This window comes from Somniosus microcephalus, chromosome 8 (assembly GCF_052327205.1).
Source record: "Somniosus microcephalus isolate GS21.2 chromosome 8, FLI_Smic_1.0, whole genome shotgun sequence".
In the NCBI taxonomy this organism is placed as follows: domain Eukaryota; kingdom Metazoa; phylum Chordata; class Chondrichthyes; order Squaliformes; family Somniosidae; genus Somniosus; species Somniosus microcephalus.
In genome coordinates this window covers 216,034,253-216,060,131 of record NC_140994.1, presented here as the reverse complement: position 1 = coordinate 216,060,131, position 25,879 = coordinate 216,034,253, and the positions used below count along the sequence as shown (strand labels likewise).

General features: G+C 44.5%; 1 protein-coding gene across 8 annotated transcripts in view; it reads left to right on the top strand.

Moving 5' to 3' along the window:
* The first annotated feature begins 437 nt into the window (after positions 1-437).
* LOC147114097 (rap guanine nucleotide exchange factor 6-like) overlaps positions 438-25,879 on the top strand; it is a 412,326-nt gene continuing 386,884 nt past the window's right edge. For 3 of the 8 annotated variants that reach the window (XM_085995704.1, XM_085995706.1, XM_085995702.1), the window contains exon 1: positions 455-1,381. In XM_085995704.1, the coding sequence (XP_085851830.1) occupies positions 1,313-1,381 (69 nt within the window). In that variant the 5' untranslated portion in view covers positions 455-1,312. Of the gene's footprint in view, positions 1,382-25,879 lie in introns of all 8 variants that reach the window. The other 5 variants (XM_085995710.1, XM_085995708.1, XM_085995709.1 and 2 more) reach the window with 4 other exon arrangements.

Genomic DNA, 25,879 nt, shown 5'->3' with positions numbered 1-25,879 from the left:
ATTGGTTCTGGTCCTGTTGAGGTGCAACCCGTCCAGCTTGTACAGGTCCCACCTCCCCCAGCAATGCCTCAGAAATCTAAAGCTCTCCCCCCTACACCATCTCCCCAGCCACGCATTCATCTGCTCTATCCTCCTGTTTCTGTACTGGAGGATCAGCCTAGATTTTTGTGCTCAAGTCTCTGGAGTGGGACTTGAACCTGCAAACTTCTGACTCAGAGGATAGAGTGCTATCCACAGAGCCACAGCTGACATTTAAATGTAAAACAACACTTTTTAAGACGTTGCAAAAGTGAGATTTGGTATATTTGTAGAGCATTGTGAGACCATTAGTTTAGGGAAAAAACTCGCTCGTTATCTTTAGTGTTATACATTATTAACTTTTTTTTTAAAAATACAAAAATTTGTCCCATCGATGGCATTTGCTTAGCTCCTCTCGCGAGACGCCTTACCTTTGCTGGCACCGCACCAAGCTCAGAGCTTGGCTCACTGAGTGAAGGAGGGACGGACCGGCAAGTCTGTCAGCACACGCCCTGCACTGACCCCAACACCAAGCCGGCCAGTGCACAGCCAGGAAGAGCTAATTGCGAGAAAAAAAGTTCCACTTGCACCAAAGTTGAAGATATGCTTCCGCCGCCTCCTGCAGTTTGATTGACGGGCGCGGGGAGGAGGGAAAAGACCCGGAGCGCGCGTGTTTTCAGCTGACTGAAGTTTTCTTGCGGAGTTTTTGACACACAAAAAAAAACCCGTGGAGAAAGAATGAGGAAAGACTCCGCAAACTCACAGCGTCGCCCTCAGCACTTAGCGGGGCTGCGTTTGTGTGTGTGTTTTAGTAGATAAAGTGGGGAGAATTTTTTAAAAAACATTAATTGAGGGGAACAAAAAAGAAACGGATTTTTTTTGAACGAAATATTTCGAATCGAATTTGAAGGAAAAGAGGTGATTTTTTTTTAACCCCCCCCCCTCTTGTTTTGAGTCGTTTTTTTTTAACCATGTGTGGGAGCGGGGGCCGAAGTTTGGATCGCGCCCCGAGAGCTTCCTCAGTGTGTGGACTCTGACAGCCGGCGGGGCTCTGACTAGCCGGGACTGACTCACCAACCGCCGGCCGACCGACAAACGGCTCTCTTGGGGTGGGGGGCACCGGGGGATTACTGCGTGAGTCGGAGATTGTTGCCTTTGGCCGGAGGGACCGACACCGGGACCGAGCCGCGGGGAGAGACTCGTCGCTCGGGGGGGATCGCCGACAGAGGCCGGCCGGCCGGCCCACGGCCACAACTAACAACCAACAACCACCACCACTCAGGAGGGCAAAAGGATGACTTCCTACGTGGACCTACTTTTCAAACAGGTTTTGATGAAAAAACCTTCAGAAAGAAGTCGGCAGGTAATTTTTTTTTAATCGGTAATGGTGCAAATCTTTTCTCTCTCTCGCTTTGCTTTTTGAAGTGAGATTCCGAGCGTTCGGCACACGCTGGCCATTTAAAGGGAGGGTGGGTTTTTTTGTGGCATATGCCGACAACAACAAAAATCTTTTCTTGAGCCGGGATGAGATTCCGTTTTCGAAGTTGTCACAGGCGATTTGTAGACCCTGTTTACTCGGAGCGCACTTAATGAGCATTGATCATACTGCACTCAATACCTCCAACGTAAGAAATACCGTACGGAATTTGCTGTAAATACGATACGCAAAATGTAGTTATTCCGCCCAATAACTCCAGCCAAGTCCTGGAAGTTAAAACTCGCGCGTCTTCTATTCGTTTCGTTGAACAATCAGTATTTTGCAAACCTGCTGAATTAAGGAGCTCTATTATGAACACCAAAAAGTTACACGGAATTTATTAGACGTTGGAAATATTGGGTGGGTTGGGAGTGATTCTGCTAAACCCGGAGTTGACATTCTTTTCAGTGTAATGATTCCACCCACACTACTTGCATTATCTCGTAGATAGTATCACTTGCAAGAAAATAAATGGACTTGCGTTGCTGTATGTGGAAGGTGGGAAATGTTCACCCCTCTGTACCCAACACTGTGTGGAATGGACAGAGGTTATTTTTAAAAAAAAGTGCATTGTCAATCAGTGTGTTGCACTGGTATTTCAGCCTTCCTGTGTGAAATTAGTCCTTCAAGGGCTAAATCTTCAGTGAGAAGTTAGTGCTATATTGGGGATAAATAAGCACTACCACAAGGTTGTTTTTCCCCCCATTCCTTTTCTCTTGCTGATGCTTTGGGTATGGTTAATTTCTTTTCCAGAAGTATGGTAATTTCAATCCCAGATAATCTAGAACTGAATCATAAAAGCTTGTGATTCTGGTACGGTCTTGGATTCTTGTGTTCCATACCAAAAGGTAGAGGTTGTAATACAAATAAATGACATTGCAATTCAGCCCGCTTGATTGGCACCACATCCACCACCTTAAACATTCACTCCCTCCACCACCAGCGTACCGTGGCTGCAGTGTGTACCATCTACAAGATGCACTGCAGCAACTTGCCAAGGCTTCTTCGGCAGCACCTCCCAAACCCGCGACCTCTACCACCTAGAAGGACAAGGGCAGCAGGCGCATGGGAACACCACCACCTCCAAGTTGCCCCCCAAGTCGCACACCATCCTGACTTGGAAGTATTGCTGTTCCTTCATCGTCGCTGGGTCATAATCCTGGAACTCCCTCCCTAACAGCACTGTGGGAGTACCTTCACCACACTGACTGCAGCGTTTCCAGAAGGCGGCTCACCACCACCTACTCAAGGGCAACTGGGGATGGACAATAAATGCTGGCCTTGCCAGTGACGCCCACATCCCATGAACTAATTTTAAAACATTCATAGCGTCATAAATTGCTTATCAAGATGTCCATGCATTAACTACAGTATAACTGTATTCAGCACAGGCACAATGGGCCAAATGGCCTCCTTCTATGGTGTATCCTTCTGTGACCTGATGCTTTGTTGTAACGCACTCCTACACAACACAAAGGATTCTGAGAGTAAAGGTGGTGTACTTTATAAAGATTGTCTGCAATGATTATACTCTGTGTTATCACTAACATTTCAGTGTGAAATTTTCAAATTATGCCCATTTAATCACAACACCCAGCAATAAAATTACATTCTTTGCTCCTCCCAATAGGTTGTGTCTGTTTGCAGCATTTTGACTAGGGTGAAGTACTGGTGGTGGAAAAAATTTTGAGAAGATGAATTAAAAGTATCACATAAGCATATTGCAGAACTTCAAAGCAAAATGGCTTGCGCGACTTCTTTTTTCGTTTGTCGCATGTTGGTACCATATTCGATGAGCCTAGCGACAACTGCAGTACTCTTGGAATATCAATGCATGCAAGTTTTTCTCGTGTCGGAAAACTGATTTTACACATTGGGTCATTTCTGTCAATCTGCTTAGCAAGCGGCCTGGTCCGTTAGTGGGAACAGACTGAACGGAACAAGCATCTGCAATGTGCCCAATCTAATGGGATGGAATTGAATTGGGTTGTAAATACATTGTGACGTCCTTATTGAAACAGTGTGGTACTACCTATCTCATAGTATGTACTGTATGTTCAGTTTTGTTTGACAACAAATACTGATTAATTTAGTGTCTTGTAACTTGACCATTAGTGTGGTAAATTCAGTTTGTTACAAGCTTTGTGCTTTTGTTAAAATGGAAAATGTTAAAATCAACATTTAAATAATATTTAATTTTCCCAACTTCTGTGGGGAAATTAAATATTTGATCTGACCAGTTATTAGAAAACACTTTGTGGTGGGTTGGAACATTTGGAACAGTGATGCCCAATGGAATTGAGGAATAGGTTAAATTTCCCCATCTTTGTTGGGTTCTTAATCTTGCCTTCATTGCTGAGTGGTAACTAGGTGCCTCTCCATAGGGCAGGCACAAATGAGACTGGTCCTTGAGCTGGTGACACATTTTACTGCTGTGCTGTGGTCCATTTGATGCCGAGGTTTTCTAATGGTAGTTGATCAATATGGAGCTGTATTTTGCATGTGTGACCTGAAAAAATATTAATTGAGGTGAAAGAATTGGAAATGGTATATTAACAGAATTTATTTAACAACTATATCTGTGTACGTTAAGACTATATTTTCAGAAGTACTTGGTGATGAATCATTGATATGCTAAATATTTTTCTCATTTAAGTAAAATAACAATTATGACTATCTTTTATAAAAAATAAAAAATAAATTCTCCTTTTGCTTTATCTCCTGAAGGTAGTGACTTATGCTGGGATATGTTTCAACATGTGCAGGCTATTCGACCATGAGGGCACCACACCTGAGCTGTTCCTGTGTCTCCTCCAACACGTACCTAATGGTCACGAGTTGGCGGCAGCTAAGCAAAATAGCTGTCACCAGATTTGTATAGAGCCTCCTATTTGTTTAGGTTGCATATTACAATTGAAGATGGGTGGGGAGCAGGTCCCATTTGCCTGTTGTCATCAGATGCTTTCTATGGCAGAAATTTCCTTGGGATTTCTAGAGAGTGACATGGACTGAGTAGTCTGTTAGTATCTTTTCTTCTGGTAAGCAGTCAACATTGTATTTGTGTAAATGCACGAAATGAGAGTAGGTGTCAGCTATGACTCACTGGTAGAACTCTTTCCTCTGAGTCAGAAGGTTGTGGGTTAACTCCAGAAACTTGAAACGCTTCAGCACAGTACTGAGGGGATGCTGCACTTTTAGAGGTCTTTCGGATGAGACTTTAAACCAAGGCCCTGTCTGCCCCCTCAGGTGGTTGTAAAAGATCCCAGGGCACTATTTTGTAGAAGAGCGTTGGAGTTCTGCAATATATATCCCTCAACAACGACAGTTACTGTGCGCAAATTGGCTACCATGATTTCTACATTACAACAGTGACTACACTTCAAAAAGAATATAATCGTCTAAAGCGCTTCGGGAAGTCCTGAGGTCGTGAAAGGCGCTATATAAATGCCAGTTCTTTCTTTAACCTGATTTTTAAAAATTGTTTAACATCCAGCAGAATATTTACCTTCCAACCACATGATGGGAATTTGACTCTGAAGGTACAAGTTTTCTGCTTAGTCAATAAATAAATTATCTTGTGTATTGGCCGGCTCATTAGCACAGCGAGGATCAATACCATGCGATAAATTATGGCATGGAGAGTGGCCTAAGAATGACATTCTCGCAAATTCACAATGAAAGTTGTACTGCCGGTCTTCCTGTGCAAAATGCGTTCCAAGGAATATACAGGCACAGAGCAGATGTGAAATTGGCCACAAGTGCCATGACTCCATCACTAAACAGGTGTATTTGTGTTGATGTAATGTTGTGACATCAGCAAGAGTCTTGTGCTTAAAATTCATGAAGATCGCGATGCTGCCATTGCAGTGCTTGCACTGACCACAGTTAACTTTCCAACAGTAGCTAAGACCAAGGGATCAATAGAAAACCAGCTAAAACTGATGGGAACTAATGGTTGATGAGAACTCCTAGTGCTGTTCTCTACCGTTTGGAAATTCTGCTTACTGATGTGAAAGTAGTAAAATTAGATGCTGGTCTTTCAGATCCCATAGTGGGGAAACAAATAAAGTAATCTTCCCTGATGAGGTGCCAAGTGTCCCTTTTAACAGTTAAGTGTATGGTGGATGCTTCGTATTCCGAGCTGTTTGTATTATTTCAATTGAGTGGAAGGGTCACTGGCCACCTAATTCCTCTCCCCTCTCCTCCAGTATACATTACCAGTATTGACGGGTAAGGTGTGCAGTTGATCAAAGTTGTCATAAAAGAGAGCAGTACCTACAACAGTGCAAACTATATATTGTTGGAAAGAGAGAGCTTGTTTTGTCAAACAGCTTTTTCATGACTGTTATGTTATGAATCTGCCAGGGTTGTCATTATGCCAACAACAAAACAGCTTTAAGTAAATATCTATAAGCAGGCTTTAAATCTAACTATCAACTGCAAAGCAGAGGTGCTGATATGCTTAAAAATATTTGCATAAATATTATAAAAAATCCATTTCACTTGCAGTATAGTCACAGAATGTTACACATACCCATTCATGCTCTCGTCCTACTTTTGTCCCACGTACTGTTGGTTTAATGTTGTCTGGGTGACCTTTTGTTTAAACTTTTAAAACAAGTGTATTTATTTATGTGCTCTCCATGCCATGTTTGCAAACTCCTTGCTGACTAAACTGTGTTAGGTATCTTTGTCCATGTGCAGTTCTGATACTGGGTATCCTGGAGATTAAAACATACACATTAATTCATGTATTTTGGGAGGGTGGAGGAAAAATGTATTTAACCACTCTTAGTATTGTGATAGCAGACACAGAATTGATGTTGGATCTTTTAGGTGTGTTATGTGGGTGACTTGTCAGCACTTAAGTGGGCTAGAACCTGAATAAGTGGCAGTTTTATCATCACGATACTGTAGTTGCAAAATCAGTCTCTGGAATGCTTTTTTGCTGGGAATCTGTTTGTCAAACTCCAAGGACAACTAAAGTAATTGGAACATTTTGGATTACTAACTTTAGTAAGAAATTAAAAATGGTTGTGCTGAGCTCTCCTGTAACTCATGTTCAGTGGCATCTACATTATTTTCAATTAAAAAAAAAAAAAAAAATCCATAAAAAAATTTCTGCCCCAGTTTTATCTCCTTTTGTTCCCTCCTACCCTGAAGGCAGTGGATCATGCCAGGCGGACAGTTCTGAGGGTGCACGTGGCCCTCAAGTATCTCGCTCAAATACCTATTCCCCATGCAAAAGCAAAATACTGCGGATGCTGGAAATCTGAAATACAAACAGAAAATGCTGGAAATACTCAGCAGGTCAGGTAGCATCTGTGAAGAAAGAAACATTAATGTTTCAGGTCGATGACCTTTCATCAGAACTGGAAAAAGTTAGAAATCTAACAGGTTTTAAGCAAGTACAGAGGCGGAGAAAGGGGGGAGGGGAGGAAAGAACAAAAAGGAAGGTCTGTGATAGGGTGGAAGTCCGGAGTGATTAAATCACACTAATGATGGTGCAAGGCAAAAGGGGTGGTAATGGAACAAGGAAAGCAAAAAGATATTCGCCATGTGTGAGTTTAGATAGAAATCAGAGAATTTAAACTGTATTCACACTGCTGAATCGTTCTACACCATTGCTTTTTACCATTGTAAAATTATGAGCTGCTGATAATTGTTTCTTCGTATTCAGTTAATCAGCATTCAATAAACGTCCAGCTAGATTATGTCATTAATCCTTCAATTTGGATGCTATCTGGGATATAGAGACGGTTGGCATCTACCATGTTACCTGTTGTTGGTAAAAACAGAACTATGCATAACTGGAGAAGACTTCACAGAAACCCCACAGTGCAGATAGAGGCCATTTTGGCCCATCGAGCCTGCACCGACACATATCCCACCCGATCCCCGTAACCCCTACACCAACACATATCCCACCCTATCCCCGTAACCCCACGTATTTAATCCCCCTAACACTAAGGGTCAATTTATCATAGCCAATCAACCTAACCAGCACATCTTTGGACTGTGGGAGGAAACCGGAGCACCCGGAGGAAACCCACACAAATCCTCCCCTATGATTTTTACAGGATTAACTGTAAAAAGAAAATTTTATTGTGAAGTGATTACAAGACTGTAATCTAATCCTGAGGTTACGGAAGACAGGTCATTTCCCATTTGACCTTTACTTCTGTGATGAATGGCACTTGAATCCCTCTACTGAATTTAAGTCTCTAACTGACTTTTGGCTCTCTGTTATTGACGAAGTGAGCAGTTTAAAACTTTCAGTATGTGTTAGTTATGTTGCTTTCATATTTTTCCCAAACTGGACTGAGGGATTCCCAGGCCTTTGCTCGCCCACTCTATCCTCCTCTCTTAATGGGAACTCTAGCATCGACCCTACTTTGTATCGCCTACCCTATAGAATGTTCACTTTGTTGTGAACAAAGCCCTGCCATCCATAGCCTCCTTATGGATGAGTCTTATGGCATCCTGGGCCTGATAGAACCTTGGCTGATGATCATCAATTCCTTGCTCTTCACCAAAACTGCTCCATCTACCTATTTGTTCCAGTACATCACACCAGGGTGGCTTTAATTGCCAGGTTGCATCTCATACTCTATCCCTACTCATTAGGACCCTTCTCTTTTGAGCAGCTTGCTCGCTACCAACCATCTTTTTACTTTTCTTTAAGGTTCTTGTCATCTCCTGCTCTCATGTGCCCAACGGTGATTTCCTTGTGGAGATCTCCTCCCTCAGCGGCTGCATTGAGCGACTCTTCATCCTCGTTGACATCAAACTCCATCTTGACTCCTCTTTGTTGCAAATTCTCTCAGCCTGACCCTCCACAACTCCCTCACCCACACCAATAACCATTCCTTAGACCCTGCCATCATGGGGGCTCATCACCTCTGAGATCTTGAATGCTTATCAGGTTATCTTCGATCGCTTCCCTGTCTTCCTTACCATCCACGCTTACCTGCTTACTTAAAACTCATTAACCTCACTCCTTGCCCCATTTACAAAAAAGACAGTTACCTGCCAGCCCAGCTCCCCCATGATCATATTCTGTATCCCAGCTCTCCCTCCTATGCCACTTACTGCCAGCTCTCTTGACCTTTTCACAGCTCCTTTGTTTCAACCTTGTAATGCCCTTCTTCCCAATGTTCTCTTTTCCAACCCAATCTTCTCATCTCAGAACTGAGGATGACTTGCTTCCACATTAAAAATGAGTTCTCAGGTGACTGAGTCTAATGTGGGACCTACAGTCTCTGTCACACGTGGGGCAGACAGTGGTTGAAGGGGCGGGTGGGTGCTTGGGTTGACGTGCGCTGCTTCCGCTATTTGCGCTTGGTTTCCACTTGCTCCCAGCGAAGAGACTCAAAGTGTTTGGCACCTTCCCGGATGCTTCTCCTCCACTTTGTGCGGTCTTGGGCCAGGGATTCCCAGGTGTCGGTGGGGATGTTGCACTTTTTCAAGGAGGCTTTGAGGGTGTCCAATACAGTTCCCACCTCCTATCATTTACCCTTTGATCTTTGGACTCTGCCTCTTGTGTCCCTCCCTTCCTGCTGCACCTTCTGATGTTCATGCCTTTAGTCACCTGCTAAAGCATTTTTGCATACTTCGAATCATAGAAGACAACTTAATGGAAGAAACATAGCTTTGTTTAAAAAAACAGGCTGTTGCAATGAATATGGTGCGTCTGGCCTTGACCTAATGTCCTTCTTGCATAATTCATAACCTGTTTGGGTACTTCAGCAATTAGTGTGCTCCTGTGAATTGTTAGTGGATGATCAATGTTGGAGATGCAATGAATCTGAACCGCATAGCATCCTCTGGGGTGTAGCCAACTTCCTTATGATGTTTTAGATAATTTTTGGGGAACGGCGGTTGCTGGCAAATCTGGTAATTGTTGTCCATCCCTAGAAGGTGGTGGTGGGCCGCCTTCTTGAACTGCTGCCGTGCAAAGGTGAAGATGCTCCCACAATGCTGTTGGGTAGGGAGTTCCAGGATTTTGACTCGGCGACAATGAAGCAATGATTAGATTTTTATACTTGATTTTGTCTTTTTTTATATATCTATAACACATTATAGGAACTAGTCTACATTTGTGATGTGAGACTCCTCTTGAACAGTGGATTTCATTTACAACTGATGTGGTTTGTTTGGACGGTTGAGTAAAGTCAGCAAAACTCACCTTCCCAAAAATTGCATTATACATTTACAGATTTTGGCTCTATTATATATTCTCAGGTTCAGCATTTTTCAGTCACACTCCTAAGCTGACCTGGAGTGTACGTTTGCTCCCTCATGTCCAGTCACACAATAGAATGACCTGGGGCTGTATCGATCAGTCCCCTTGTGTGTACTGGATTGTTATCTAATAGCTGCGACCACGAGCGATTTTCCAATCTTCTGGAAGTGTAATTGAGCACTTTAGTGAGACAGGGCCAATTGTAAACCCACAAACTTTTTTTTTAATGAAATGCTCAACTGAATAGAATACAGTTTTCACTTGAGTTTTACCTATTTCCTATTGCTCCTGTAACATTCAAAATAATAGATTACTCCAACATTGCCCTAAATATGGGTCTACCTCACTTTTTACAAGTCCTCTTTGTTGACTGACTGGCTCGAACTTTAGAAAAGGGAGAATTCTCGCCTCCTTTTTCTTTCTGTTCCAGACTCTCAACCTGCTGCAGACTGTCTTTTTTTCTTTTACCCAGAGAGAAGGGAGCCAAAAGTTTAACCCTCTGTCCAACCCCCAGCTCTCTCCTGCAGATTGGCTCAGTCAAATCGACTACATCCCCCCCCTTGATGTGGGGGCCATAGCAACTAAAATGGAAACGTGGCCTTTTTCATTCGGACTCCTGCTGTGCTCAAAAGAATGGACGCCTTTCTGACATTACAGGTGTAAATATCTCGAGGAGGTGGTGGATTGTCCCCTTTATTTCAAACTAATCTGCTGTGCGAGAAGCACAATTCTGTTAACCACACCCTTTGGTGCTTTTTTGATAAAGGTCTGAATCGAAGTCCTATAATAATGTCTGTTTCTGGAAGTTAACCCCATGTGAACAGAATTTAGCCTCATAGCAGTAGCATCATATAAAATAAATCTAAAATCCCTTCTAAGTCAAATAGGCAAAAATCACGTAATGTTTAAGTTACTTGGTTTGTTTGGACTTGTGGTATCTATTGCCCTCCCAACTCCAGGTTCTGTGTTGAAAAGTTCCTTCCGACCCTCTGCTCACAGTGAGGAAATGAAACATTTTAACCAGTGATATTGTATATTAGAGAACCATTGTATTATGACAGACTTCTGGCTTCAAATACAGCCGATCTAACCTGGTTACAATGCCAGGCAAATCAAGTCTTTGGAAGAAGGGAACAGAGAGGGAGGTAGAATGACTAACTGGGTGACATTTTCCAAGTTAAGACAGAAGAAAGAACTCCATGATGGGAGGGGAGAAGGATGACCGGGTGAGTCACCTGATGATGGGACAGAGAAGGCTGGGGAGGGAGGGAATGGAAGGAAAATTACAGAGCCATTTGCTTCATGTTGAGCAGAGGAAGATGTGGAGGGAAGGAAGTTGAGAGGGTGAGTTGTTCTGTACATTGGCATGCATGTGGTTTAAAAGTGACTTGGGTAGAGATCTGGGAGCAGTTCATTGCCTTATTGAACAAGCAATAGTGAGTGACATTTGACTGAAACTGTGAACAGGAATAAAATTAATGACTCTTTCTTTCATATTCCCCCCCCCCCACCCCAAAAAAATCCCCTAAAAGATCTATATTTCTACATTTAGACTTTTTGTTTTAGCGCGTTAACCTGTTGCCTTGGTCTGTGGAATTGAATGCTGCTGTTATGGTCACGTGATACAGCTGTTTGTACAAGAACATTGCAAGTAGCTGTATAAATGTGTTATCAAATCGCTCTCTGTCCATGATGTAATTTTAATTTTGGAAATGTACTCCTTTAATTAAAACAAAACCGCTTGATCATAGTAAGTACTCATGTCTGGGAGGAAACTGGCATGGAGAAGTTGGTGAATTCATTTGAGCTTGACGGCGAGTGGAAGACTGTTTACCATGAGCAGTTGTAATTATATGATAAACCACTCTGGGCTGGTTACTGTATCTCTTCTGATGTTAATTCAACTTATTTACATTGTTGGACTGAACAGTTCTCCAGGCCAGTTTTAGATGTTGACAACAATCCCTGTTCAATCAAAAAGTGACCACATAAAATAAAATGTAAGTAGATAGGAAAAATAATAAAACAAACACAAACCAGTTGACTTGTTTCCAGGTGCTGGTTGGGGTATCCGAGAGAAGACCAGGTTAACACGGCTTCTGGGTTAAGTTCCTTTCCCTAAGTGCTGCACTCACTCCTCTTCCCTCCCCCTAAAACATCAGCAGCTCAACTGAGATAGGGAATTTGCCACACGGAGTGTCGTGCTTACAGCTTTGCTTTATGCCACCTGACCCACCGTTCAACAGATCCTCAACGTGCCCATTTTTGATGATTGTGTTACAAGATGAGGGTGGAGCCTTCGGCCACCGTGGCCTACACTCTGGAACTCTTGTACTAAATTCCTTTACCTTGCTAGATCATTCCACTCCTGGCACAAAAAACTTACTGGAAACATACTATCACCCACAAACTTCACCTAAGCTTATACTATGTAGAGTAACACAGACTGGAGTGTCAAGAATGCAAGACATCTCGGGACTCTGATGTTGTGAACTATTTGAATTTTGTTCTCCTGGATTGATCTCTTACCTTTGATACCTTTTGTGTTATGTCCTAGCCTATGTATGCTATCCTTCATGTAATATATATTGCTGCCTATGTTTCCTATACTCAACTACTAAAACTGGTACTGCTATCCTGAATCCCCAGTGATGCTCAGATCTTTATTACTTTTGCACTGAAGTCATGCAGAACAAATTTCAGCTTTTCCATGGCAGCTCAACAGTGCACTTGAGCTACCACTAACCAACTAAAAATACACTGAGATTAGCCACCAGATAGCAGGCAGCAACAGAATCTCGGAATAAGACATTGTTCTATTCCCGCTTTTTAGTACTGCTTTGTATGCCCAAAACGGCTATATTTGTCAATGTTGAGGTATTCTTAGAGAAGAGTAATGTGACAACTTTGCCTTTTTCTTCTTCTTCCCTCTACAGTCAGTCTTGATCTCCCTTTTTTCCTCCCCCCCCCCCCCCCCCCCCCCCCCCACTCCAAACTTTATTTCCTTAACCATGAACTTCCTGCAGCGGAGTAGAAATGAGCTGCTCCAAGGCCTCTGTCCGTGGTGCTTTTGAGCTGACTGTTCGATGTATGCAGTGTGCCTAGTGACAACTTTTGCAGACACTCCCTAACCTTTTTTCTTTTTGTTCCTGTCTTCTTGCTTGCTGTAGGAAGATCCCTGTGCTGACTTGTTGAACATGTGCTGCTCCACATTTGTCTTGTTTTATTGAATGGCCTGTCCATCTTTATGCTTGTGGATTGTACAGTGAAAAATTAGATGGGTGGTTGTTGCCAGATTGTTATGATGTGGCTGACCAAGGGGAATATTGTTGGTCTGGATGCTGCCTGTGCTCTTAATTGCAGAAATGAGGGTCGAGATCCACTGAAGAAAATTCATGGGTAGCTTGCACGTTGGAAAAATTACATATTAAAATAAAAGTAATTTAAAGAATGAACTGTAATGTCCCAGTAAAATTAAAACAATTCCGCAGTTTTCTTTCAGAGTATTTCTTGCTGAGTAAATTATATGTAATGTACCGTGGTTTAAAATAGGGCTTGTAAACTTTAATGTTTTCAGATTAATTTAATATAGTTAATTATTGTCTTGTGAAGCAAATGAGTATCCCGTGAACTGCTTCAGATACAGAACAGACTCAGTTATATTATTGGATTAATTGTTTTTGTATAGCTTCCTTCCCCCTTTCCGGGAGTCAGAGTTTGATGAGTAGTATTTATAATCAAAATAGTATTTATAATCAAACAAGAAGCAGTTTTTGATTAAAATAACTTTCTCAAGCTTCTCAATTATGCCTTTTCTTAAAGGGCAGGGTGAGAATGTGATTGAATCAAATTCTCACTTTTTAGCTTCTGAAGAAGTCTACCAGGTGAAAACTTGAACGAGTGTCCTGCCTTCTCATACTGTTTTTTTCCTCAGTTTGTTCACGTATGTTCTGCTTCGTGATTCCAGAGAATTTTAAGGAAGATAAAATAAGGATGCAGATTTAAAATAACAAAACATTAAAATTATTGTCTTGGTAATGCAAATATTAGCCTTGGTTTTTAAAATGTAACTTTTAAAAGTATCTGATGTCTCCATTTTATTTGTGGTGCTGTTTACATCTGTTAAATTATTCACCAAGTTAAAAAAAAAAGGTGTGAAGGTGATTCTGTGGCAGAGATGAGCCAATGAATGACTGATCAAAAAGGGGCATTAGAAATAGATGTTTGAAATGTGTAAATTGGATTTTTTTTAATATTCAGCACAGATGAACTGCCTTTGCATTGTCCCTACACATAAAAGAACAAAATTAATAATTATTGTTCCCATTGCTTTGCTGCTGGTGGCTTTTGAAATGTTAACAACAGCTTTTTAATTGCAGAACTTCTATCTAACAAAAGGCTATTTCAAAAGTTTTTTTGTTTCAAAGGTTTTTATTTCTGTTTGGTATTGAGGTACATTACTTGGCTAATTTTGTGTAAATTGGATTTGACGATGAATCAACTAAAACCCCGTGTGTGTGCTCTGCGTTTGTGGGATGGTATGTGAGGAGGACCTGACTGGTTATGCCAGACCCAGAAATAATGTGGAGATGTCAGTAACTCAATATCGAGTTCAACAATTTCAGATCATAACTTCGGCCCCGATTACATTTTTACTTTTTTTTCCCACCCCTTTGTTTTGGCTCTTCCCTTCCCCCCCCCCTTTTTTTCCCCCCCTCTCTCCCACATGGCAGCTGTCTTTCTTTCTGCCAGTACACTTCACACCTAATCTGAGCCGTCCTTTGTCTCCACTTGTCCTATTACCATCTCGTCTGGTTTTGAATACCTCTTAATGTCTCTTTACTTCTTTTGTTCTATCGCAGCCCTGCCTTCGATCTATTTTATTTCCTTTCCAGTTTTGAAAAAGGGTTTCGACCCAAAACGTCGACTTTTAATTTCTCTCCACGGATGTTGCCTGGCCTGCTGAGTTTTTCCAGCATTTTCTGTTATTTTGGATTTCCAGCATCTGCAGTATTTTGCTATCGTGGAGATGTCAGTGCCTTTTTTTTTTTCAAAAAGCTTTTTTTCTTCTCTTCACTTTCAGGATCATGCACAGTGCTGCGGCTGATAGTGCCGATGACCTGCTCCCAGGCTTTTGCCACTTTTCAGTCAGTTTCTAGAAAGTATATGAGCGGTGTAGTGATGCCTCTCCCTCTGATTCCTGACTCCATGGAGAAATACCTGGCTTTATTTTGATGCCTTCCCAAAGTGGTGTGGCTAAGTTTGGTAACTCTGCCATCAGCACAAGCCCATGTCTCATTTGCAGAACCAGGCCAGCATGATGATGACAAGCTAGGTAGTTTGTACCAGATAGGTGGACATCTAATTCTACTGGGGTTGGTGATTTGTAGATGGGGACAGTTGACTGTTGATGGCACTCGTTTATGACATTGCATCAGGGGAGTGTCCTACAGAAAATATTTGTTCCTAGACAATTGGTTCAGGATGGCAAAGTCTTCCGAGTTGTTTTGTTACAGTTGTCACATGACTTACTGCAAGCATCAATCACAGGAATACATATTAGGAACAAATACTTAACTCGGGTAACAACAGAAAATGCTGGAAAAACTCAGCAGGCCAGGCAACATCTGCGGAGAGAAAATAGCGTCAACGCCTCGGGTCAAAACCCTTTATCAAGACCGGGTTTTGACCCGAGGCGTTGACTCTAATTTCTCTCCGCGGATGTTGCCTGGCCTGCTTGAGTTTTTCCAGCATTTTCTCTTTTGGATTTCCAGCATCTGCAGTATTTTGCTATTCTACTTAACTCGGGTAGTCCACTGGAAGATATCTGGCAAATATGTAGTCAGAATGTCTAATGTCAAACATCGCCAGCCAAAGAAAAGCATGATGTCGTGTACTTTGGATTTGGAGGAATGTGGGAAATTGTGTGGTCATTTTCATGTTTCTCTTGTGGTAATTAGTTTTGCTTTCTGATCTTGTACTAAGCAAAAATACTGACCGACAACTATGAAAAATAAGGTTTTATTACATTACAGTAATTAGAACTTCAGTCATTGAATTTGTTTTTTTTAAAAAACTGGTGACTGGATTTCCCATGGCATTGCTCGTGGATTTATATCCATCAGGCTGTTGCCTCTCCCTGCTGCTGCTGATGAATGGTACTCCATGCGTTGTCATTGAAGTGGCATTGAGGTTTAGGCTGAGATCCTGTAATTATTGTTGTGTTGGCTCCCCAGTAACACAGTGCAATGTTCTATAGTTGATCTCATGTGGCATTCCTTGTGGACAAAATAAAAAAAAATCTCTCCTCATAACTGAATCTCTACTTGTCTCCTACTCTTCAATTATTTCTGTCTGTCTCTCACTCTGTCTCTCACTCTGTCTCTTTATCGTCCTCCTCTTTCTGTCCTCTCTTCTCGCAAAATAGTATTTAATTGTATGTTTGTGCAACATAAAAATACCATTCATTTAATTACATGAATGAATACAAAAATCATAAATGCCGGATTTTAAGTAATGCACAATGCATAACTGACACATTTAGTACTTAAATCATGCTGCTCTCACAGCAAGGTTTGCTAACCATTTCTGGAAAGTTTAGGCTAGCTTGAGCTATTTATTTATGTGCTCTTTATATAGAGATGGGACCAAAGGAGAGGATTAAGGCTGGGCTGGAAGAGAGTACTGAGGCTTTGGCTGTGGTGGCCCATGATAGAATAGTGAGGCGTGGGCCTGAGAGCAGGGCACAACCATTGTACAGTAACTGTATTGAAATTCATAAATGTGATTGGCATTTTTTTGTAGACTGTAGAATGCAATTGGTGTTTTTTTTTCCTAGAACGTGATTCAATTTTTGTGGAATGTGATTGATGAGTTAACAAATTAAAAAATTGAATAGCAGAAAACCCAAACACTACAGTATAGAGGTTCGTGTAGATCGCCACTAAATAAGAGAGTTTGACTTCGACGAACTATTAACAAGTTGTTTATTTACAAGAACAGATTAATTACATCAGGTAAGATGGCTGACTGTAGGAGCACCGTGGTATAGGTCTTGTCCCAGCGGGGACTCCACGAGGACTGAGTTCGCAGTCCTGTGGAGAGCGTGACGACGCCATCGTGTTTGTGTTGTGATGTCATCATGTTGTTCGCGTTTTCCGCGCTTAGGGCGTCACGTGATGCGCGTCGTCACGTTTGCCCGCGCTTGGGGCGGTCACGTGACTTGCGTCGAGGCGTCTGTGCGCTTACCCGGTCTGGCCGTTGCGGTCGAAGACGCTAGGCCGGGCTGTGCCGGCGGCCGTCCTGGAAGGCCGAGTCGGGCCGGCAGCCGCCGCACGCACGTCACGTCGTACGTGACGTCAGCGCGCTCGGGCGCGTCTGAAAGGGGCAATGGCCCCAACAGGTAAGTTAAAAGGGCAACGGCCCCAAAAGGTAAGTTAAACATACAGCAAGGTAAGTTAAAGGGAATTATGTGTCTTTATGTAAGGTACAACCGGTGGTACCGCCACAACAGACATTTAACCAATTGGAAGAAAATAGCATACACCATACAGTATATAGAAAAATGTCCATTTTAAAATTTGACCAGTTTAAAGCATGTTTAATGCAGTTTTAATTTCTCAGCAAACATATTAAAGGATATGAAAATTGTGTTTGAGCTTTCCATTGTGTTCTGCCAGGTAATGTGATTAAAAAAAATACTGATTTTTAAACCTGTCTTATTTTTAACATTCTCATAGGAACAGAAGGAGGCCATTTACTTGGTGTCTGTTCTGCCATTCAATTAGATCATAGCTGACCTGTACCTCAACTCTATTTATCTGCCTTTGACCCATATCCCTTGATCCCCTTGCCTATCAAAAATCTATCGATCTCTGTCTTGAAAATTTCAGTTGACCCATCATCAGCAGTATTTTGGAGGAGAGAATTCCACATTTCCACTTCCCTTTGTGTGGAAAAAGTGCTTCCTGATTTCACTCCTAAATAGCCTGGCCCAATGTTCCTTCATTTATTTCGGCACCACGGGGCCCTTTTCAAGTGGTTTTTGTATTGAAAAGCCGGCTGTGTGGGTTCCCTGGAGCAAAGGGAACATTGGCCTGGCCTAGCATTGATTTTAAGATCATGCCGCCTTGTTCTGGATTCCCTCACCAGAGGGAATAGTTTCTCTGTATATATCCTATCGAATCCTTTTATCATTTTAAACACCTCAGTTAGATCACCCCTTTGGCTTCTAAACTCAAGGGAATATAAGTCAAGTTTATGCAACCTGTACTCCTAATTTAACCCTTTATGCCCTTTCTGTCAACCATTAACTTGCTTTAGCTTTATAACCTGTTGCAGTGCTGATTTTTGGGAGGAGTTCAGATCTGAAATGGCATGTGATGCTGTGGCAAGGCAATGTTGCTGATATTGACCCTTTACATATTGGGTGATAAAGTTTCATTGCAGTAGTTTTCTGCCTTCTCCTGCACTGAGTACTTTTAAAATTGACATCTAGAATTTGAGGAAAGCTTTTGAAATGTTTAAAAATGAAACAAAAATGCCTCCAGAAATGTAAGATTTTGAATTTAATTCTACTTTTTAGTATCTGGCATTTTGTAAATGCTAGACTTACAAATACTACTGTCCCTGGAAATTCCATTCAGTACAGTGAAGCAGAAGAACCAAAGGCGACATGAGGGAAAACTTTCAGTGAGTGGTTTAGGATCTGGAATGCAATGTCTGGAAGGGTGGTGGAGGCAGACTCGATCACGGTTTTCAAAAGGGAGTTGGATAAGTACCTGAAGGAAATTTTTTTTTGCAGAGCTACGGGGAAAGGGCGGGGGAGTGGGACTAGCTGAAGCGCTCTTGCAGAGAGCTGGCACGGGCTCGACGGGCCAAATGGCCGCCTTCCGTGCTGTAACCATTCTATGATTGTTAATCGATGAATTTAAGAACATAACATAAGAAATAGGAGCAGGAGTAGGCCAATCGGCCCCTCGAGCCTGCTCCGCCATTCAATAAGATCATGGCTGATCTGATCCTAACCGCCAATCCACTATCACAGAACCATCTCCTGAATCTAACAGAATTAGACACACGAAATAGGAGCAGGATCAGGCTACACGGCCCCTGGGCCCGCTCCGCTACCCAAAGGGCCATGACCGATCCAAACCTAGACTCCTGTCCAAATTCCTGCCTGCTCCCCGTAACCTTTAATTCCCTTTACTTCTAGGAAACTGTCTATTTCTGTTTTAAATTTATGTAATGATGTAGCTTCTACAGCTTTTTGGGGCAGCATATTCCATGGACCTACCACCCTCTGAGTGAAGTAGTTCCTCCTCATCTCAGTTTTGAAAGAGCAGCCCCTTATTCTAAGACTATGCCCCCTAGTTCTAGTTTCACCCATCATCGGGAACATCTTCCCCGCATCCACCCGATCCAACCCCTTCACAATCTTATATGTTTCAATAAGATTGCCTCTCATTCTTCTGAACTCCAATGAGTAGAGTCCCAATCTACTCAACCTCTCCTCATATGTCCATCCCCTCATCCCCGGGATTAACCGAGTGAACCTTCTTTGTACTGACTCGAGAGCAAGCATGTCCTTTCTTAAGTATGGACACCAAAACTGTACGCAGTATTCCAGGTGCGGTCTCACCAATACCTTGTACAACTGAAGCAATACCTCCCTATTTTTATATTCTATCCCCCTAGCAATGAAAGCCAACATTCCATTGGCCGCCTTAATCACTTGCTGCACCTGCATACTAACCTTTTGAGTTTCGTGCACCAGGACTCCCAGATCCCTTTGTACTTCAGTACTTTCCAGTTTCTTGCCATTAAGATAATAACTTGCTCTACGATTTTTCCTGCCAAAGTGCATAACCTCACACTTTCCAGTATTGTATTCCATCTGCCAAATCTCTGCCCACTTACTTAGCCTGTCGATGTCCCCTTGCAGGTTTTTTATGTCCTCCTCACTCACTACTTTCCCTCCCATCTTAGTATCATCTGCAAACTTTGATATGTTACACTCGGTCCCCTCCTCCAAATCGTTAATATAGATTGTAAAGAGTTGGGGACCCAGCACTGACCCCTGCGGAACACCACTAGTTACTGATTGCCAGTCTGAGAATGAACCATTTATCCCAACTCTCTGCCTTCTGTTAGATAGCCAATCCTCTATCCATGCCAGAATATTACCCCCAATCCTGTGATTTTTTATCTTAAGCAATAATCTTTTGTGTGGCACCTTGTCAAATGCCTTTTGGAAGTCTAAATACACTACGTCCACTGGTTCCCCTTTATCCACCCTGTATGTTACTTCCTCAAAAAACTCCAGCAAATTTGTCAAACATGACTTCCCCTTCATAAAACCATGCTGACTTTGTCCTATTAAATTATGATTATCCAAATGTCCTGTTACTGTCTCCTTAATGACTCCAAAATTTTACCTACCACAGATGTTAGGCTAACCGGTCTATAGTTTCCAGCCTTCTGTCTACTGCCCTTTTTAAATAAGGGTGTTACATTAGCAGTTTTCCAGTCTGCTGGGACCTTTGCCGAGTCCAGGGAGTTTTGGAAAATTATTACCAATGCATCCACAACCCCTACCGCCACTTCCCTCAAGACCCTAGGATGTAAGCCATCAGGTCCAAGTGATTTATCCGCCTTGAGTCCCATTATTTTACCGAGTACCACTTCCTTAGTGATTTTGATCGTGTTTAGCTCCTCCCCCCCCCCCCCTTTAGCCCCCTGTTTGTCCAGTGTTGGGATATTCTTAGTGTCTTCTACTGTAAAGACTGATGTAAAATATTCATTCAGTGCTTTTGCCATCTCCATATTTCCCACCATTAATTTCCCGGTCTCCTCCTCTAAGGGACCAACATTTACTTTAGCCACCCTTTTTCTTTTTATATAACTATAAAAACTCTTACTATCTGTTTTTATATTTTTTGCTAATTTACTTTCATAATCTATCTTCCCTTTCTTAATCAATCTTTGTTATTTTTTGCTGTCTTTTAAAGTTTTCCCAATCCTCTATCCTCCCACTAGATTTGGCTACCTTATATGCCCTTGTTTTTAGTCGAATACTATCCTTAATTTCTTTACTTAGCCACGGATGGCTGTCTTTTCTTTTACACCCTTTTCTTCTCGGTGGAATATATTTTTGGAAGTTGTAAAATAACTCCTTAAATGTACACCACTGATCATGTATCGTCTTACCCTTTAATCTATTTTCCCAATCCACTCTACTCAATTCCGCTCTCATACCTTCATAGTCTCCTTTATTCAAGCTTAGCATGCTTGTTTGAGATCCAACTTTCTCACCCTCTAATTGAATATGGAATTCAACCATGTTATGGTCACTCATTCCAAGGGGATCCTTTACTAGGACATTTTTAATTAATCCCATCTCGTTACACAGGACCAGATCTAAGGTTGCTTGCCCCCTGGTCGGTTCAGTTACATACTGCTCAAGAAACCCATCTCTAATACAGTCAATGAACTCATCCTCAAGGCAGCCCTGCCCAATTTGATTTGTCCAATTAATATGACAGTTAAAATCCCCCATAATTATAGATGTTCCCTTATTACAAGCCTCAACTATTTCCTGATTGATACTCCGTCCAACAGAGTTGCCACTGTTTGGAGGCCTATAGACTACGCCCACTAGTGTTTTTTTCCCCTTATTATTCCTTACCTCCACCCAAACTGTTTCATTATCCTGATCTTTTGACCCAATATCATTTCTCTGTATTACAGTGATTCCTTCCTTTATTAACATAGCCACCCCACCTCCCCTTCCTTCCTGCCTGTCCTTCCTGATCGTTAAATAACCTGGTATGTTTAATTCCCAGGCATTGTCACCCTGCAGCCATGTTTCTGTAATGGCCAGAAGATCATACCCATATATAGTTATTTGTGCCATTAACTCATCTATTTTGTTACGAATGCTACGTGCATTCAGATAGAGAACTTTCAAATATGTTTTGTGACACTTAGTTCCTGCTTTTGCCCTTTTTATTACTTTACCTTTTACTCCATACCTTCTGCCCCTTCCTGACACGCTCTGGTTTTTAATTTCCCCACTGCTGCCTAAGTCTATGACCTTCTGATGCGCTATCAATTACTCATAAAAGACTGAGAGTTAGAAGAGTAACCAAAGGCTTTTATTAACAACAGAATGGAGGTCTGCCTCGAGTGGTCGACCGGTCCAGGATACCAAGGGCTGGGGAGCAGTCACCTTTATACTAGGACCTGTGGGAGGAGTCAGCCGAAGCATGTCCAGGCATGTACACAGTGGAATACAAACAGGACAAACAGGAATACAAACAGTGGTTTACCACATTCACCCCTTGTTTAAAATTGAGTCCGGCGGGGTGAAGTGTATTAAAAGTTAGTGTATTGGAGTCTCTCCGGAGGTCTTGTCTGCCGCTGTGATCGGCGTGGCGACGGCAGGGGTAGTGAAGCTTCCGGCGTCGAGTCCAGCGTAGGCTGTGGCACAGGCGTGTCGTCCTCGTAGATGTCGAGCGGGTCGCGGGGCCCAGGCCTGCCGTCTGCTGGGGCTGGATATCGGATCGTGGGGGGGGGGTGGTAGTGGGTTACTGTGGTCCCCGAGGGTGCAAGGTCTCTTATGGAGACTGTGTCCTCCCGCCCGTCCGGGTATGCGATGTAAGCATACTGGGGGTTGGCGTGGAGGAGGTCGACCCTCTCGACCAGGGGGTCCGTTTTATGGGTCCTCACGTGTCTTCTCAGTAGGACCGGCCCTGGGGACGTCAGCCATGGCGGTAGCGATGTCCCTGATGTGGACTTCCTTGGGAAGACGAACATTTTCTCATGAGGGGTGGCGTTAGTGGCAGTGCAGAGCAGTGACCGAATAGAGTGGAGCGCATCGGGGAGCACATCCTGCCAGCGGGAGGTTGGAAGGCCCCTAGACTTTAAGGCTAGCAGGACGGCCTTCCAAACTGTCGCATTTTCTCTTTCCACCTGTCCGTTCCCCCGGGGGTTGTAACTGGTGGTCCTGCTTGTGGCAATACCCCTCGTTAGCAGGTACTGACGGAGTTCGTCGCTCATAAACGATGAGCCCCGGTCGCTATGGATATAGCTGGGGAAGCCGAACAGGGTGAAGAGGTTGTTCAGACATTTAATGACCGTGGCACTGGTCATGTCCGGGCAGGGGAAGGCGAACGGGAAACGGGAGTACTCATCAATAATATTGAGGAAGTACACATTGCGGTCGGAGGAGGGGAGAGGCCCTTTAAAATCAACGCTCAGGCGCTCGAAGGGGCGAGTGGCTTTTATCAGGTGGGCCCTGTCTGGTCTATAAAAGTGTGGTTTGCACTCAGCGCAGACTTGGCAGTTCCTGGTCATGGTCCTGACCTCCTCAATAGAGTAAGGCAGGTTGCGGGCCTTGATGAGGTGGAAGAACCTGGTGACCCCCGGGTGGCAGAGGTCATTGTGGAGGACCCGTAGTCTATCGATCTGCGCGCTGGCGCAGGTGCCACGCGATAGCGCATCCGGGGGTTCATTTAGCTTCCCGGGCCGGTACAAGATCTCGTAGTTGTAGGTGGAAAGTTCGATTCTCCACCTCAAGATCTTGTCATTTTTGATTTTGCCCCTCTGCTTGTTGTTAAACATAAAAGCAACTGAACGCTGGTCAGTGAGCAGGGTAAATCGTTTTCCGGCCAGGTAGTGCCTCCAATGACGCACAGCCTCCACAATCGCCTGGGCCTCCTTCTCAACAGCGGAGTGTCTGGTCTCCGGGCCTTGGAGGGTTCGTGAAAAGAAGGCCACGGGTCTCCCCGCCTGATTGAGGGTAGCGGCCAGGGCAAAGTCGGACGCGTTGCTTTCCACCTGGAAGGGGATGGATTCGTCCACTGCGTGCATGGTGGCTTTGGCAATGTCCTCCTTGATACGGTGGAAGGCTAAGTGGGCCTCTGCCGTCAAGGGAAAAGAGGTGGACTTGATCAGCGGACGGGCCTTGTCCGCATAGTAGGGGACCCACTGGGCGTAATAGGAGAAAAACCCTAGGCACCTCTTCAGGGCCTTGAGGCAGTGGGGCAGTGGAAGTTCCATAAGGGGACGCATCCGGTCGGGGTCGGGGCCGATGACTCCGTGTTCCACAACACAGCCAAGGATGGCGAGGCGGTTTGTGCGGAATATGCACTTCTCCTTGTTATATGTCAGGTTTAGGAGTTGGGCGGTGCGGAGGAATTTTTCGAGGTTTGCGTCATGGTCCTGCAAGTCACGGCCGCAAATGGTCACGTTGTCCAGATATGGGAAAGTGGCCTGCAACGCATTTTGATCTACCATCCGGTCCATCTCCCTTTGGAAGATGGAGACCCCGTTGGTGACGCCAAAGGGAACCCTAAGGAAGTGATAGAGGCGGCCGTTTGCCTCAAAGGCAGTGTACTGGCGGTCCTCAGGGCGGATGGGGAGCTGGTGGTACGCTGATTTCAGGTCAATGGTCGAGAAGACGCGGTACTGCGCGATCTGGTTGACCATATCAGCTATACGGGGGAGTGGGTAGGCGTCCAGCAGGGTGTAGCGATTTATTGTCTGGCTGTAGTCGATGACCAGGCGCTGCTTCTCGCTGGTCTTAACGACCACAACCTGGGCTCGCCAGGGGCTGGTGCTGCCCTCAATAATCCCTTCTTTCAGGAGCCGCTCCACTTCGGTTTTAATGAAAACCCTGTCCCCGGCACTGTATCGCCTGCTCTTTGTGGCGATGGGCTTACAGTCGGGGGTGAGGTTAGCAAACAGTGGTGGGGGGGTGACTCTGAGTGTGGAGAGGTTGCACCTGGTGCGCGGCGGGCAATTTGGAAGCTGCTGGCTGCGGACTGTGAGTGGGGGTAGGGGTCCACCGTACGCCATCGTAACACTTTTAAGGTGGCACTGAAAATCTAACCCCAGCAGGACGGCAGCGCAGAGGTCAGGCAGGACCAGAAGTTTAAAATGATCGTACACGGTCCCGTCTACTACGAGTGTCACCACGCAGTAGCCGCCGATGTCCGCCGACTGGGACTCGGAGGCCATAGAAATCCGCTGTTGCGCAGGCAGGACTGGGAGGGAGCAACGCCGCACCGTGTCGGGGTGGATGAAGCTCTCCGTGCTCCCAGAGTCAAAAAGGCAGATTGTATCGTGACCATTTACCTTAATGTCCATTGTGGAACTGGCCAGTTGGTGCGGTCTCGCTTGGTCCAGTGTAACGGATGCCAGCGTAGGGGTCGGTGTGTCGCTGCGGGTATCAGATGAGGCGGTGTCGGGGGCCTGCTGCGTCCCGGCTGTCGTCCAAGATGGCGGCGTCCATGATCCCCATGTGGCTGGAGGCGTCCAAAATGGCTGCTGTACCGGTGATTCGCACGCGGCCGGGGAGGTCCAAAATGGCAGCCCGCATGGCCCACACGCGGCGCTGCTGGGGTTCGGGGTGGCTTTGGCCCTGCAGACGCTAGCGTAGTGTCCCTTCTTCCCGCAGCCCGAGCAGATCGCGTTTTTCGCCGGGCAGCGCGCTCTGGGGTGTTTTGCCTGGCCACAGAAGTAGCATTTCTGGCCTTGGGGCACTGCTGTCTGGCCTTGGGACACTGCTGCGGTAGTTGGGCCGTTGTTGGGGTGTGGCTGGGGTGGCACGGCGCTATGAGGCGGTCCTACCGTGTCCCAGGCTGTCATTCCCCGCGGCGTCCACGGTGCAGAGGAGTAGGCATCCATGCCCTGGTAGGCTGCATCCAACGATAGTGCGAGTTCAGAGGCCTTGTTGAGGTCGAGGTTACTCTGCTCCAACAGTCGCTGTCGTGTGTAATTGGATCTGTGGCCCGCTACAAAAGCGTCCCGGATAAGTTCCTCTGTGTACACGGCGGCCTTTACATCCTTACAACCACAGGCCCGGCCAAGCACAGACAGTGCCTGAAGGTATTCCACGGTCGATTCCCCAGGTTGTTGTTTACGACTCCCCAGGAGGTGCCTGGCGTACACTTCGTTCACTGGGCGCGTGTACTGGTCCTTGAGGAGCTTGATAGCATCCGCGTACGAGGTCGCGTCTTGGATGACCGAGTACACTCGGTGGTTCACTTTGGAGGTCAGGACATCCAGTTTGTCCTCGTCCGATTTGATTGCTTCGGAGGCGGTCAGGAATTTTTCGAAACACTTAAGCCAGTGAG